At 38.1% G+C, this 15556-nt stretch overlaps 1 protein-coding gene across 1 annotated transcript in view; it reads right to left on the bottom strand.

The window, feature by feature from the left end:
* Positions 1-357: 357 nt before the first annotated feature.
* The window catches only part of DOK6 (docking protein 6), a 435864-nt gene continuing 420665 nt past the window's right edge, over positions 358-15556 (bottom strand). Inside the window, exon 8 of the mRNA XM_025365197.1 lies at positions 358-8231. Coding sequence (XP_025220982.1) covers positions 8092-8231 — 140 coding nt within the window. The 3' untranslated portion in view covers positions 358-8091. The remainder of the gene's footprint in view (positions 8232-15556) is intronic.

The raw sequence follows: 15556 nt of genomic DNA, 5'->3' as shown, positions 1-15556 counted from the left end.
CCTCCCAGGTTCAAGCAATTCTTGTGCTTCAGCCTCCTGAGTAGCTGGGATTACAGGCATCTGCCACCAAGCCCAGCTAATTTTTGTATTTTTAGTAGAGACGGGGTTTCACCATGTTAGCCAGGCTGGTCTCGAACTCTTGACCTCAAGTGATCCACTCGCCTCAGCTTCCCAAAGTGTTGGGATTACAGGTGTGAGCCACCGCGCCCAGCCTGGATATCTAAAAGTGTTAATCTCTAGTGTCATTTTCAATATTAAATTCTACAATTCCTTCAAACCATAGTCAACCTAATAAAAATTCAGTTAAAAGATGGAGTTAGGAAAACATTGGAAATACATAATAAATTATCGGTAACCTTTCATTTAATAAAGGGCCTTCTTTCACTTTATTTTCAAAATAGCAAGCTAAAAAGTGAAGGAATAAGTAACATTTTAAACATTAGCAGAATACGATTGTCAGAATTGTTTAATTACAGTTACATTTCATCACATGATAACAAAAATATAAGAAAACCAAGTAATATTACAGTGTTAGCTTTATTAAATAACTTGTGGGTAAAACCATCAATTTTGTTGTTCAAAATCGCAATCATGCAAAGTTGTGATGTAAAGTAGTAGTTTTGAACTGCTTTACCTTTAAGTGATGGAGCAAATTTTAATAGTGCACAACCTCATAGCAATATCATTAATTTTTTAGAATTATGAATAAGACATTGTTAACAATAGATTAGGTTTATTTATTGATGGTTAAGATAAAAACTATGACTTCAGAAGATAATTCTTCAATTATGTATTTCATGTATTTTTACCAAGGGGAAAAATCACACAGACAAATTTAAAAATAATTTAATTTCCTAATTTTATTATTGCCTCATTATTATAATATTTTCTGTTCTGCCAGAAATTCACATTTCAGTTCCAGGGACAGCTGTTGCTTTGCATCTCATCCCAAAACATAGTTCAGCTAGTTTTTAAGTACAGATGTCCCCAAATTATCATTTATCTAGAATAGATTGTTACTAAAAATGAAGTATGCCAAATCATGTATTTTCCAACAGAAGCAAATTTATAATGGGTGTTTTTTTTTCTTAACAAGGGCCTAATGTCCAAAGTTATTTCTTATCAAAATGATCATAAACATTATATTGAACCAACTACAAATGACATCCCTTTATGATGTACAGTATAAGACTTCACAAAGTATATATAAATTAATTAAATAAAGATTTACAAAAAGCAAATATATAACACATTATTTAATATATGTTAGAGATTCATAGGGATAAGGATTTTGCAGGATGGGGTAATTCTGTGTGGATCTATTAAGGAAAAGGTAACTTCAGTGGAACACACAGAGTGGGTCAAAAGCCAAAAATGTGTGCGTGTGTGTATGTGTGAGTGTATATGTCTGCGTGTGTGTCAGCATGCACTAAGGTTGGGGTGGAGGGGGCCTCTGCAGGTCTTGGAAAGTCTCCTGTCATCTGCAATAAAGATGAAACTGGCTTTTATGTCAGGGAGCAGCCTGAGTTGTTGATGTCATTTATGCACTGCTTGCTATAACTAAAGTAATACAGTATCTTACAACTGGAAAGAATCGTACTCTGTTATCAGTGTTCACAACAAAGTTGGAGCTCCCCCACTCTACCCACTGATACATATATATATTTTTTTATAAGAGTAAGCATTATTTCTTGAACTATGCACTATACATGTGAATCTGAATTTGATTTCAAATTGTTATTTCAGATTGACTTATATTTTGTTAATTTCTGATGGATATTTAATATCAAGATACTACTATCCTTTTGTTCTTTATTTTTCCTGGCTTTCAGTCCCTCTGTAAAATAGTTAATGATCTGGAACTACTTTCTCAACCATTTTCAGATGTTTTCTTTGAGAGAAATCCTGCAGTGACTTCAAAACATAAAATCATTATCTCAGTTTCCCTCTTTGCCTGACTTTGGGTTTCTGAATTTCGGATACCCGATAATAAGCAACTCTTTTAAGACTGTGGGTCTCTTGAGGGAATTAATATAACAATTCAGTCCTAACATTAGCACAGCAACAGGCTGAGGGTGTAGACCTTGCTCCATTCGATGTTCATTTAAGTGCAGAAAGGGCTGATTTTATGCTCACAGTCTAAAATCATCCTAATAGCAGGGAAGAGTGAGGAACTTAATTGTTTCAACAGCTAACATGGGCCCCAAATAATGATTAGAAAATTTAAATCCATTCATTCTTCTGACAATTGAAATGTGGAGTTCAGACTAGGGAAACAGGCAGGGAAGATAACTTTAAAACAAACTTACTAGTTAAACAGAATTGTAAGAGGGAATATTTCTACTACAAATGTATTTTTCCTCTCTCCTTCAAACATTAATATTTATAAGATGTTAAAATCTTAAAGTAGGAGAAAAATGTCTGAAAATTACAAGTATAATGTGGTTTTCATATTTAGTAATTTTAACATATTTCTTATTTATCTAAACTTCAGTTAATTTAAATCATTGTCTACTGAAGTTTATCAGGAAAAACCTAATGTATAAGGTATTATAAAAAAAAGTAATTTCCCCAATTTTTGTTGATAATGGAAGCTTCTTGAGGCTCACATGAAAAAAAATGTAGCCCTGATGTTATCAATTATGCAACAAAGTTGTGACAAATGCCATAAATAATGACACCATAAAGTGCTAGAAAGTGATAAAAATTCCAAAAATTATAATCAATTACTATGTGATTGTGATAACTTAGTAGGACTACTAAACACAAACACCTACTTAATGTTTTTTAGTTTGACTACCACTTTAGGATAAGATTGAATTTCAAAGAACTAGATGACAATTGACAATATATGAGTAAATAAAGTTTATACCAATCATTCATGAGCTACCAGAAATCTAATGAATTGCCCCACAACGCCTCTCTGCTCGTAGAGTTGGTGATGAATTCAGCAAGAGTAGAGGCATCTGAAAATCTGGGAAAACACTTAAATGTACAAGGGTTTATTTATTTTGAGGCCATGTGGCATTTCTCAGCTCCCACTACGTCAAACTGGGAGACGCCTTGGAGCCAAGGAAATATTCCTAGACCAGGAGCCTGGAACTACGAGAAACGATTCTTGGCTCCTTCTTTGCCTTTAAACAAATTACAACATCCATGGGTTTCAGTTTTCTCCTTAGGGAAACACAAAGTGGGGCTTTATTCTACATGACCTTTAAGGGTGCTTCTAGATCTAGCTAGCATTCCACCTGCCTGGAAAATGTGCCCAACTTCCACAAGACTCTATAAACTGTCTAGTGCCTCCTCTGCTGGCGTAATTGCACAAATGCTACAGGATTCACATCCTTGAGTAAGAAGGTAGGGATTTGTGGCAGGTCCACAGAGAAAATGTGGGCAATCTTCCAAATATGTTTATAGAGAATGCACAACACATAAAATATGTTTATAGAGAGTGTTGATCTCGTCTCACAGATCCAGCCCTGCCCACCAGTCTCACTGACAATTTATGTTCATGAAAAAACTCAAATGAGGTTAGCTATATAAAAGTCATTCTCATGTTCCTGAAGACACATTTTACTGTGGGGACTTGGTTACACATTCTTTCTTGTTAAACGTTTTGCACTAAGCCGAAAGATGCATCTTTGTTGGGAATGTAGTGTCTTCCTCTAGTGACATTAAGACATAAAGCAACAGACGTCCTCTGTAAGTTGCGTACTTAGTATGAGGCGACAGGGAAGAAGGCCAAGTCTGTGACACCGGCCTTGGGTTAGAATGTTAGAAAGGTAGAGACCAAGTGTTACTCTGGACATTTAATTGTATTCTTTAGCATTTAACCTGAATTGTTGCCTTCATGACTAGTTGCCATCCTCCCTCTCTATTCTCTCCATGGGAAACTGCACTTCATAAATTTCATAGTCTACAAACACACACTCCATACATTTCATAAGCTGAATTTGTGTGGCATGTCACCCACTGTTACAGCTATTAATGCATATCCAGTGGCAAATTTTTATCGATTTTGAGAACGCTGTGTTTGGGAGATCATATAGTTAATGACTGATGAAGTAATTTGAAATATTTGAAATTGCAAGGTATTTACAGACATGAGCACAGGATTGGAGAAACATGTATAATTTTCACTTTGTACAGTCTTCAATACAATATTTTAAAATAAAACATGAATTGTTAAAGCCCTACATCTCAGTTCCGTTAGGTGTATACTGCCCACTTATTGTGCTGTTATAATAATCAAAACTGGAATGTAATTTTTTAGGAGAATATCATTTCCTTAGCTTGTTTTCACTGTATCACTAATGGCCAATTTTAGTAAATGGCTCAAATAACCTAGGGAGTAAGGTCCCCATGCTTTTTTTTACAAAGTTTTCTGAGATACTGGCCAAACAAGGAGGGGCACACATCAATTTTTATGATGTGTTTTTAATATCTACAATAAAGATAGGACATGCAATAAACTGGATCTGTAGAAACTACTACTAACAATGTCAAGTTATTTATCAGTCCACTGTTTCTATACTGAATAGACGGTATAAGAGGTTCACCGTTTTATAGGTGATGAAAGATTGTCAAACCTAATTTCCCAATGAAGACAGAGAAGAATTGTGCAAGATACTAGGACTAGTTCTCTAGTTTCCTAGTTTCTATTTGGTGAAAAAGGTGAGGTTTATGTTTTATAAACATGTTTCCATAGATTTCACATGCTCTATCAAACAGCATCTTCCCTCAACTATAAATATATATTTCTTATTTTATTGATTTCAAATTGTGGCAGTGGCCAGAACCTATTGATTCATACATATTTGCAACCTGCATAAATAAATTAGTTCTGAGTGCTTATTGTTTGTTCAATACGTAAGTGAAAGATGTGTTTGCTTTTCTACCTCTGCCCCCACCCCCCAGAATGGGAAACTATTGGATCAAAGTTGTTTTGTACTTTCCTGCATTTTCAGTGTAATGTCATGTGTCAATCATGTGTAAATTATTATCAGAAGAAAAAATTGGGAAATAAAAAATAAGTCCCCTCATGTAATCTTTCAGTGAAATGGATACCTCCTCTAGGCTTTGTCTGTTTTCAGAACTGCTATTCCTTACACTGGGTTCCTTTATCATTGGTCTCTTCCAACCTGCTGCAGAAATGGTGACCATCATATTTATCTGTACAAATCTGAATGGAATTCAAACTGAGTCACTTTCAGAAGGAGCCAAAAGGTATCTTTGGTTCATAGTAATTCCTCCCTCACATTGAAAAAGACACATATATTAAAAGATATCATACAACTTTTGAAGGGAGAAATGACTTACAAAGTGTAGAGGCATCCCCAGTCAAAAACCTACGAGCTCAAGCGAGTGGTGTACATATCCATGACCCTTCTGGTTGCTCCAGTGAAATTGATTTTATGAAGTTCCAGGAGACTGATACAGTGACTTTCCATCTTTGGTTTTGGTAGAAGATTTATCTGTTTGTCATTTTTATTACAATGAACACTGCTTCATGTCGAGTATATTAGGGTAATGTAAGTTCTCCTATCTGTTCATTTAGCAGTCTTGACTCAGCTACAAGTGTGAGTGTACTTGGAGGAGTATGCTAGAATTAAGCTCCACCATGAGATAGATTACAGCATTATTCTCATTGTGATGAGATCTGGTTAAAAACTTGGGAAGCAGATTGCTCTCACACCCTCTCTTTTTACGACATCATTTTCAGAATGACCTGGACCAAGGTTATGCCTGATCTTTGGTGCTCCTTCAGTTATAGTCATTGGTAATGATCAGAATCAAATGGAGTTCTTGAAAGCAATTACATGCAGGTATTTGTCTCCTAAGAAACAGATGCAAGAGCAGACTCTTCTAATTAGCAGAATCCCTCCCTGGACTCGCTGTTTGTGCTTCCAGCACATGAATAAAGCTGAGATGTGAACCAGGACCCCTGAGGGCCGTTCCCCATAAGTCCCGTGTAGAAACTTGTGGTGTCTAAGCAACAGCTCAACTGAGTGAGCCGGCGAGAGGCTCGCTCTGAATGTGGCCCCACTAGGAACTGTGCTCAAATGGTCTCAGCTGGGAGTTGCTCTGGTGTATTTGACTAAAGACATTTCAAAAGCAAATGCCATGTGCAAAAGAAATTCACAAGTGTTTAACCCCAAAAGCTATGATTTCAAGGAAGGCTGTACAGTTGTAGGAACCAGTCATCTGCTCCTCTGCTGTGTCAGCAAAATTCACAGTGCAGAGAACTTGGGTAATTTTCTTTTTATCCCTGAAAGCTTAGGATAATTATTTTTTGCAGCCACATTAACTCTTATGATTAGTATCTTGATGGGGTTTTCATACCTAGTGGAGTGATTTGGAGAGCGTAGGTAGTTGCCATAAGTGCACATTTATCTAGGAGGGATCCGGAACCACTTTTATTTGGTAGTAATTCACTGAAATGAATTGTCAGTCTGCAGTCAAGCTATGGATAGGGATGAAAAGACCACTCATCAGAGATTAGCAAAAAAGGCACCCTTTCAACAGACTAATTTGGATAGTTAAAAAATTTTTCCTATTAAGAAAAAAAAAAAAAAGCTGGGTTTTCATCTTGCGTGACCCGAGTTCACTGTTCTTTAAACCCACCCTAGAGTATTTGAGAGATAACCATCTTAGGCACAAAGCATCAGATGATTCAGGCAGGATAATTTTTATTTTTACTTAACTCCAAAATTAAGGGCAAATATATCTTTGTTGACCTGAATTAGCCAAACTCTTTCAGTTTCCGTGGAAATCACTACCTCCCTTTAAACACTGTAGGTCTAATCAGTGTCAGGGATGATGAAAATTATATTTGATCCATTTCTTATAATCTCAGACAACCTCTGTCCAGTAAAAGAAAAAATAAAGCCCTGCAAGTTCTGGTTACACAGTAAATAATAAGCCCCCAGTGGTTTTCTGAGAACAGCATCTATGACATTTTAAATAGTGGTATCCACAATCCTGTGCCCATTTTGTTATTCTCTTTATTGCAAAATAGCTGAGTTCTTTTTAGGTGTGTTATTTTTTTCCTAAAGAGTTTTTCATTTAGAACCTCTCTTTTCTCTCAAGGTTAAATGGAAGCTGATCAATATTCACATGGAAACCTCCTCACGTAGCTCAGGTGGATGGCCAAAGGGAGTAACATTGTCAACAACAAGGAAACACTCACCAGAAAGACAGTGTATGACATGATGTGTAGGACAGCTAGACTGGTTCTTTTGCTTCCGAATGTTCCCCTTCTCACATTTTTGCTTACACTTGTCATGGGAACAGACTGGATTACATATACTTTTGCTAATAAGAAGCCTTTTTTTTTTTTACAGCACTATTTTTAAAATAGCTATTCAACATAACAATCTTAATTTTAATGCACCAAATTATGGTTTTCAACAATTTAAGTGAGCATATCCTGTCACCCTCAGCACATGTTTGATATATACTTGTTATATATAGATGGATATAGCAATATCCATATTTGTCTACACACACACACACGCACACACACACGAGTAGAGCTACAGGGCCCTGCTTAATAGTGTGTTCTGAATTTCATGTTCCTTTAATTGTCACTGGGTTTATTTATATGCAGCTATGATGTCATTTGTAGAGCTTACTGTATTTGTCCCTGTCAAAACTTTAAAAGCCACAGAGCTTGTGGAGGGTCACCACTATGTCTACGGACAGACCCTGTGCTCAGATGGGAGGACTGTGCTGTGAGATGAGAGGTGCCCGCCACCCAGGCATACCCCAACGAGGGCAACTCTTCCCAGTGCTGAGGCTTCTGCTACTGTCAGACCCAAAGAGTTTTGTTTATTTAAATAACTGTTCATACGATTTGGATTCTATTCATGTAAAACATAGATTCCCCCAAAGAAATTCAATAAATAAAGGACTTAGCCACTGAATCAAGGAAGCAGAACTCCAGTTTTTAACCTTCCAATGGAACTGGGGCTAGAGCAGACCCATTTCAATTTGTACTGCAATTGGTCTTCCAGGAGGCAGAGGGTGCAATGACCCCACAGACAGGTCCAGGACAGACTGTCTCTCTAGTCAGCAGTGGCTCTCTGTGTGTCATTGGATGAGGCTGGAGCTGTAGCTGAAGCCATAGCTGCTGGACCGCGACAACGGCTGCTGGGCCTCTTCACTCTGTTCTGGGGCGTAGCTGGGAAATGTCTGTGCACGAGACATCTTTGACGAACCAAACCCATGACCTAGAGAGAAAGAAAGGAGAGCTCTACTGAGAAACAGATTCAGAAGCACAAAAGATAGACCATCTATCTATCTATCTATCTATCTATCTATCTATCTATCTATCTATCTATCTATCTATCTATCTATCTACCTACCTATCATCATCTATCATCTATCTATATCAATCATCTATCATCTATCAGATGTCTATCAATCTGTCGCTCTCTGTTTTTAAGAACAATAAACAAGGCAGCAGCTTTCATATCCTCAATATTGAGCTCAAAATAAATTGGTAAAAATTGAGCAATTTTGTTGCCTTGATTCTTGATGAGTTAAAATGTATTCAGAGCTCGTTATTTCCTCCAAATGTACTTTGCCAAAAATTCTGGATGCCACAGAGCTAGGTAGATTTTCTAGGGAATCTCAACCTTCTACTGTTCTTCAGCTTTTGAAATAAAAGCAGAAAAGCTTTTCCCCAGAAAAAGCTGCTTTTGATGGAGAGCCTATAAGCTGCTTTCTTTTCCTTTATGCTCAATTTCAGCATACACAAGAAAATTACACACTTTCTTAAAATCTCTGGGAACGGGCAAGCTGTGCTTTACCCTAACCAGTAACCATCAATTATCAGGAAAAAAGCTTTTACAATGATAGAGGTAGAGATTCTGACTTATCCTAGCGGGTGTGTGTCACCGTCACTGAAATCACTTCATGATATGGTTAACCCAAACAATTAAGCTTGATGGTTACCAAAATGACCTAAAAGTTAAATTCCATACAAAATGCATTTAAAGAAAATTCTATCTATGCTTTTGGTTATTCAGCTGCACCCCTGCCATGAGAAGTAGTCTATCGCAAACCAAAAACAGAAGTGATTACCGAAAACTTTTCAGAATGCTAACAAAGTACAGAGAAATGCATGCATGCTAACTAAGGCTTCCGATGAACTTTCCAGTCGTTTCCTCATCTTTATTTATTTGTTTTTTTCCCCCTCATCCTTTTTAAGCCAGCAATTATTCTTCATACTTGAGAATGATTTGTATCTAATGGATGAGCTTAGCGGGAGAAGAAAAATAGATGTAGTAAGTCACGCTCTTTCAGAGTTTCTGTTTTACCCAAAAGAAGGGGCTGTGCTGAGTCTGATTTGTGTGTTATCCGATCGCTTGGACGAGGAACACAGAGAAGACAATCTGTTAACGCTGAGCACCGACCATCTCTGTGTCAGGCTCCTCAGGTGGCTCTGTCCTTGGCAATGTCACTCGCTTTAAGCCTGTTTTATTGCCAGGTGTGTTTGGCGACGTGGAAAATACTCTCTCAGTGTGGGAAGCTTGGTATGCAGGGAGGAAACGCACATGAACTGGGTAGTAAAAGGCTAATTAAAACGGAACCACTTAACCACTTAGTGGTAGAAACACTTAAACGGCAAAATACTGGGAGAAAAATCTTGCATTAAAAAAAAAGTTATTTTAGATTCACGATGTCTTGGATTCTGTTGCTGTCCACATCAAGGAAAGCGCACCAGGCTCACCAAGAGTGGATCAAAAAGAGGGGCTTTTCCCTCGCACCTCCTGCCCCACACCCCTGGCTCTGCCGGAGCCAGTCCTCTGGGTTTCCAGAGCTTTCTGCCCCACAGCGCCTGGAGGTTCTACTAGTCCCTCCCTTCCCTTTCTCCTAGGATCCTGCCCTGCACTCCTCGCCTGGCTTGCAGGCCTGAGGGTAGTGATGCTTCCTGCTGTTGCGCATGCCCGCATTTTCTCATCGGTTCCCCCAGCTCTTTAAGCAGCCTCCTCATCAAACTCTTTTAATTTCAGCAAGACCCTGATGATATAGCGAAGGAAAAATGAAGCAGGGCAGAGGAGGGGAGGAGTCAGAGTTAAAGGATGGGTTAAGGTAGTGATCAGGGAAGAAGCTAGGAGAGGAGTTAGGGGTGGGACCAGGGGAAGGGGCTAGGGAGAGACTGGGGAGGAGTTATGGGATAGACTAGGGGAGGGGCTAAAGGAGGAGTTATGGGAGGGGTAGGGAGAGACTAGGGGAGGGGCTAGAAGAGTTAGCGAGAGACGAGGGGAGGAGCTAAGGAGATGAGACTGGGGAGAAGCTAGGGGAGGAGTTAGGGAGACTGGAAGAGCTAGGGAGAGACTAGGGGAGGGATACGGGAAGGGATGGGGAGGAGCTAGGGGAGGAGCTAGAGGAGGAGTTAGGGAGAGACTAGGAGTGGAGTTAGGGAGAGACTAGGAGTGGAGCTAGGGAGAGACTAGGAGTGGAGCTAGGGAGAGACTAGGAGTGGAGCTGGGGGAGGAGTTAGGGGAGAATCTAGGGGTGAGGATTGGGGAGGAGTTAGAGGGACTAGGGAAGGAGCTAAGGTAGGGGCTAGGGAAAGAGGAACTAATGGAGGGGCTAGGGAAAGAAGCAGTCATGAAAGGAACTAGGGGAGGGGCTGCAGGAGGAGTTAGGGGAGGAACTAGGCGATGAGTTAGGGGAGCAGCTAGTGAAGGGATTAGGGAAGGGGAAGGAGCAGGGGGAGGCTCTAGAGGAGCGGCTGGGGAGGTTTTAAGGGAGTGGTTAGAGGTTAGAGGTAGGATCTCTGGAGCTAGAATACCAGGTATATATGTTGCCTCTGCTACTTCCTAGCCTGTAACCCATCTTAATGGGATTACTTCATCTCTTGGTTTCTCAGTTTCCTTGTCTAAAAATTCTGGATGATATAGTGGCATTTAGCTTCTATGATCCTTTTGAGTATTAAATCAATGAGTTAATCCATGATAAGTGCTGCCACCACGTCATGGTAGTCTCTAAGCAGGATTGGTAACTAGGGAGGTCAGCAAAGGCTCCCTAAGGAGGTGGCATTTTGGCATGATGAAATGACAAAGTTCTGATACACTAAGCTGATATGGGAAAAAGCACTTAAAAGTTTTGATGATTTTGTCTCATGTTACCATTGACTCTACATGATAATTCATAGTTTCTGTAATTGGAGATACTGGCATTTATCAGCATAAGACAGCTAGAAAGTCTAATATTAAGATCATGCTCCTGGCCTTGGTTTTATCCTGTTACTTTTTTTAAAGTTTTAGACATATCTGAAAGAACAAATGCTGAAGCATCTTTAATTCACACTACTTGTGGGCTGAGAACTGAAGCTTAAGTTGAAAATTCAAAATAGACTTTGCCTATTAACACGGTTTTTTAAATCCTAGAATCTTAGATGTAAAAAGTCAATCATGCAATTAATATTAACAATCATCTATTAAAATAATTCAAGGCTCCACAGGAAAGACAAAGTATGGAAGCATGACTTCTAGAGTACACATGCTGTTCTGAATGATGGTCAAACCAGACAATAAACATCAAATCGAGAATCCATACAGCCAGTGCTATGTAGGGTCACAGAAGACAGCCAACGGGGCTTAGAAGAGCAAGTTATAAAACTGTACACATCACTTCAATAATCACAAATAACTTCCCCTGCACAGTGTGCAAACTCCCCCACTGCCATGGGCTTTTGAAACAGACAGACTTGAGTTCTTCCATGCCTTGTGGAGCCTCATTTTTTCTGCATGGGGAAAATATAGTTTCTCAAGGTATTTTCAGGATTTAAATGAAACAACATATAGGAGACACCTAGTATGATAGATATGCAATAAATGTTAATTTTTTTTTCTGCACTAAAGGGGTGATATTCTCGCACTTTTTTTTTTTTTTTTTTTTTTTTTTGCTGAACACCTATGCTTTCTCCACCATCTCAATATGCTGTCCCTCACTAGTATGGTTCAAATTTGTCCTCCAAAGTTCATGTGTTGAGAGCTTAATTTTCAATGCAACAGTGTTGGGCAGTGGGGACTAATAAGAGGTAATTAGGTCATGAGGGCTCTATCATCATGAATATATTAATTTCATTGCCACAGAAGTGGGTTATCACAGAAGTGGCTTTGCTATAAAAGTGAGTTCTGCTCCTTCTTGCTGTTTCAATCCTGTCTTGCCCCTCAGCCTTCCACCATAGGATGATGCAAGAAGAAGGACCTCACTAGAGGTGGGCCCCTCAGCATTGGACTTCCCGGTCTCCAGAACTGTAATAAATACATTTCTTTTCTTATTAATTACCTAGTCTGTGGCATTCTGTTATAGCAACACAAAAAAGACTAAGACATTCACTATGACATACTTAGAATATTTTCCCCCTCAAGGTCAGCATCGCTTTCTTCACCTCTTCTGCGAAGAATTTCTAGTCTAATTAGAAATTGAATTATGATTTTTCTTACTGCAACCATTTCTTTACAGATAATTCACAAATGATGCTATTTAATACATATTACAAAAATAGCATACCTCAATCAGTACTCTATATGTGAAGTTTTGTAAATGCTGTCTGATTTTGGCAACAACGAGTATGAGAATAAAAGAGAGAAATAATTAAGCATTTTCTATGTTCATTTGAATTATGCCCCTAGGCAGTGTTGATGGAAGCAAAACAAAATAAAAATCAACTTTGTGGCTTAAATTAAAAACCTGATGCAACAGACTTGCTCATCACACTATACAAGGACTCTAGTTAAATGTTTCCTAAACTTTTCCTCCAGATCACCCACTAAAGACAAATAAGGCCAATATGTACCTTTGGAATCTGAGGGATGCTACAATTTAAAAGCAATAAAATTGTTAATGGTTATTGGCTTATTTTAAAAGTCCTCTTACCTTTACTAACCTATTGTGTATTCATGTTTGTTTTAATAGAAAATACTATTTTCTACCCATATATCTAGGTAATGTTGACAATCTGGGGGAAAAAAAATATCACATTTATCTCGTAGTTCAAGTATACTCTGAAATGACACTCGTACCACCACTACCCACCAATTTCTCACTAGGGTATGTATACATGCCCTGGAAATGTAGTCCCATTCCATAAATAAGAAAATATATTGGCTACAGAGACCATTTAAAAAATTCGCTTTATTCTGCCAAAATTATATGACCCTCTCTCTAATTCCAGGAACTCATGACTATCACACAATAAAAGCAAAACCACTCTAGTCTTAAAAAGAAGTTTCTCTGCTGTATCATAAAAATCCAAACTAGTAATGAACTAGAAGGAGCACAAATTCAGTAGAAAACAACAATCAAATTGAAATGCAAAACCAAAGATTCACATTATGAATGGAAGAAAAAATCGAGACTGACAGCACATAGGGAATATCTTCTCCTTCCTGAGGAATTAAGAAATGCGTTGTTGCTGACACACAGTTACCAACAAGGGTTCCCTTTTGGCTAACCTCTGAATTTTTATCTTAATAACACCGATTTTATTCTTGATATACACTACGAAGGAAATTGTTTTTGTAGAAAGTCAGAAAGATCCCAAAGCATAAAATTTGCAGTATTAATTAGTAAAAGACAGTAAGCCTGGTAAAGCCATTTAACAGTTTGAATGTATGTGTTTTATTACTTTGTTAGAATCTGGGGTAGATAAAAGGATACTGTCCCTATAAATAACAAAACAAAAACAACAAACAATGTGTTAAATAAGTAACAAAGTCATCTGATGAGGACACAAGCAGCCCAGAGTCAAAGCATTAACAGTTGGGCCTAGAGAGACACAGAGGAGACCCTGTCATCCTTTAACAAGTAGCTTCTAGTCATTAGAGGAAAAAGGAGTGGGCAGGCTGCAGATGTAAGCATGGATGGAGGGTGGAGGACAGAATGGAAGGAAGGAGTTGCATACAGAAGAGAGCCCATTTATTTCACAGGCTCTGACTGCAATGAATTGGGGGCCAGAAGCTTCTTATGGTGATATGGTTAGGCTTTATGTCCTCACCCAAATCTCATCTTGAATTGTAATCCCCAGGTGTTGAGGGAGAGACTTGATGGGAGGTGACTGGATTGTGGGGTTCGTTTCCCCTATGCTGTTCTTGTGATAGTGAGTTCTCATGAGATCTAATGGTTTTATAAGCGTTTGGCAAGTTCCTGTTTTGTTCATTTGCTCTCTCTTGCCTGTAGTCATGGAAGACATGACTCTTCCCCTTCTGCCATGATTGTAACTTTCCTGAGGCCTCCACAGCCATGGAAAACTGTGAGTCAATTAAATCTCTTCTCTCTATAACTTACCCAGTCTTGGGTATGTCTTTATAGCATTGTGAAAATTGACTGATATATAGAGTATCTAATAATTGGGCAGTTAAGTAAATGTGAAAACCAGACCGGAAGTAGAAGCAACCCAGGGCTCTCTACAATATCTTATAATAAACTTATTATTTAAATGTATATTTGTATATTTTTATTAATATATTACAGTTGCATATATTTTGAGAGAACACATGATGTTCTGAAACATGTATAGAATGTGTAATGATCAAGTCAGGGTAATTGGGATATTCATCATCTCAAACATTTATCTCTTTTTGTGTGTTGGACATATTGGAGTTCTCTTCCAGCTATTTTGAAAAATACAATAAAATATTGTTAACTATAATATCTACTATATTATGGAATATTGAAACATTCCTTCTAACTGTATTTTTGCTTCCATTAAGTAACTTCACTTCATCTCCTCCTTCCCCTTTCCCTTCCCAACCTCTAGAAACCACCATTCTACTCCCTATCTCCATGAGATCCACTTTTTCAGCTCTCACATGAGTGAGAACGTGTAATAGTTGTCTTTTTGTGCCTGGCTTATTTCACTTAACATAATGACCCTAGTTCCATCCATGTCACTGGAAATGACAGGATCTCATTCTTTCTTATGGCTGAATAGCATTCCATCATATATATGTACCACATTTTCTTTATCCATTCATCTGTTTATGGACATAGGTGGATTCTATATCTTGGCTATTGTAAATGGTGCTGCAATAAACATGGGAATGCAAATATCTCTTTGACATACTAATTTCCTTTCTTTTGGATATGTACCTAGAATGGGATTGCTGGATCATATGACAGTTTTACTTTTGTTTTTTTTGAGAAATCTCCATTTTATTTTCCATAATAGCTGTACCACTTAACATTCCCACCAACACTATGTGAGCGTTCCCCTTTTCCACATCCTTGACGGCATTTGTTGTCTTTTTGATAATAACAGTCTAAGTGGGGTGAGATGATATCCCATTGTAGTTGTGATCTGCATTTCTCTAATGATTAGTTATGTTGAGCTTGTATATATATATATATACATACACACACATATATATATTTAAATTATTTATATATTCTGGTTATTCTTACTCAAATCAATCGTTTAGGAATATCTTCTCCCATTCTTTACGTCGTCTCATCGATTTGGTAGCTTTTTTTCCCTTTGCTGTGCAGAAGTTTTTTAGCATGATATAATACCATGTGTCTATTTTGCTTTTGTTTC

Source organism: Theropithecus gelada, chromosome 18, assembly GCF_003255815.1.
Source record: "Theropithecus gelada isolate Dixy chromosome 18, Tgel_1.0, whole genome shotgun sequence".
Classification (NCBI taxonomy): domain Eukaryota; kingdom Metazoa; phylum Chordata; class Mammalia; order Primates; family Cercopithecidae; genus Theropithecus; species Theropithecus gelada.
This window is presented reverse-complemented; position numbering and strand designations above follow the sequence as displayed.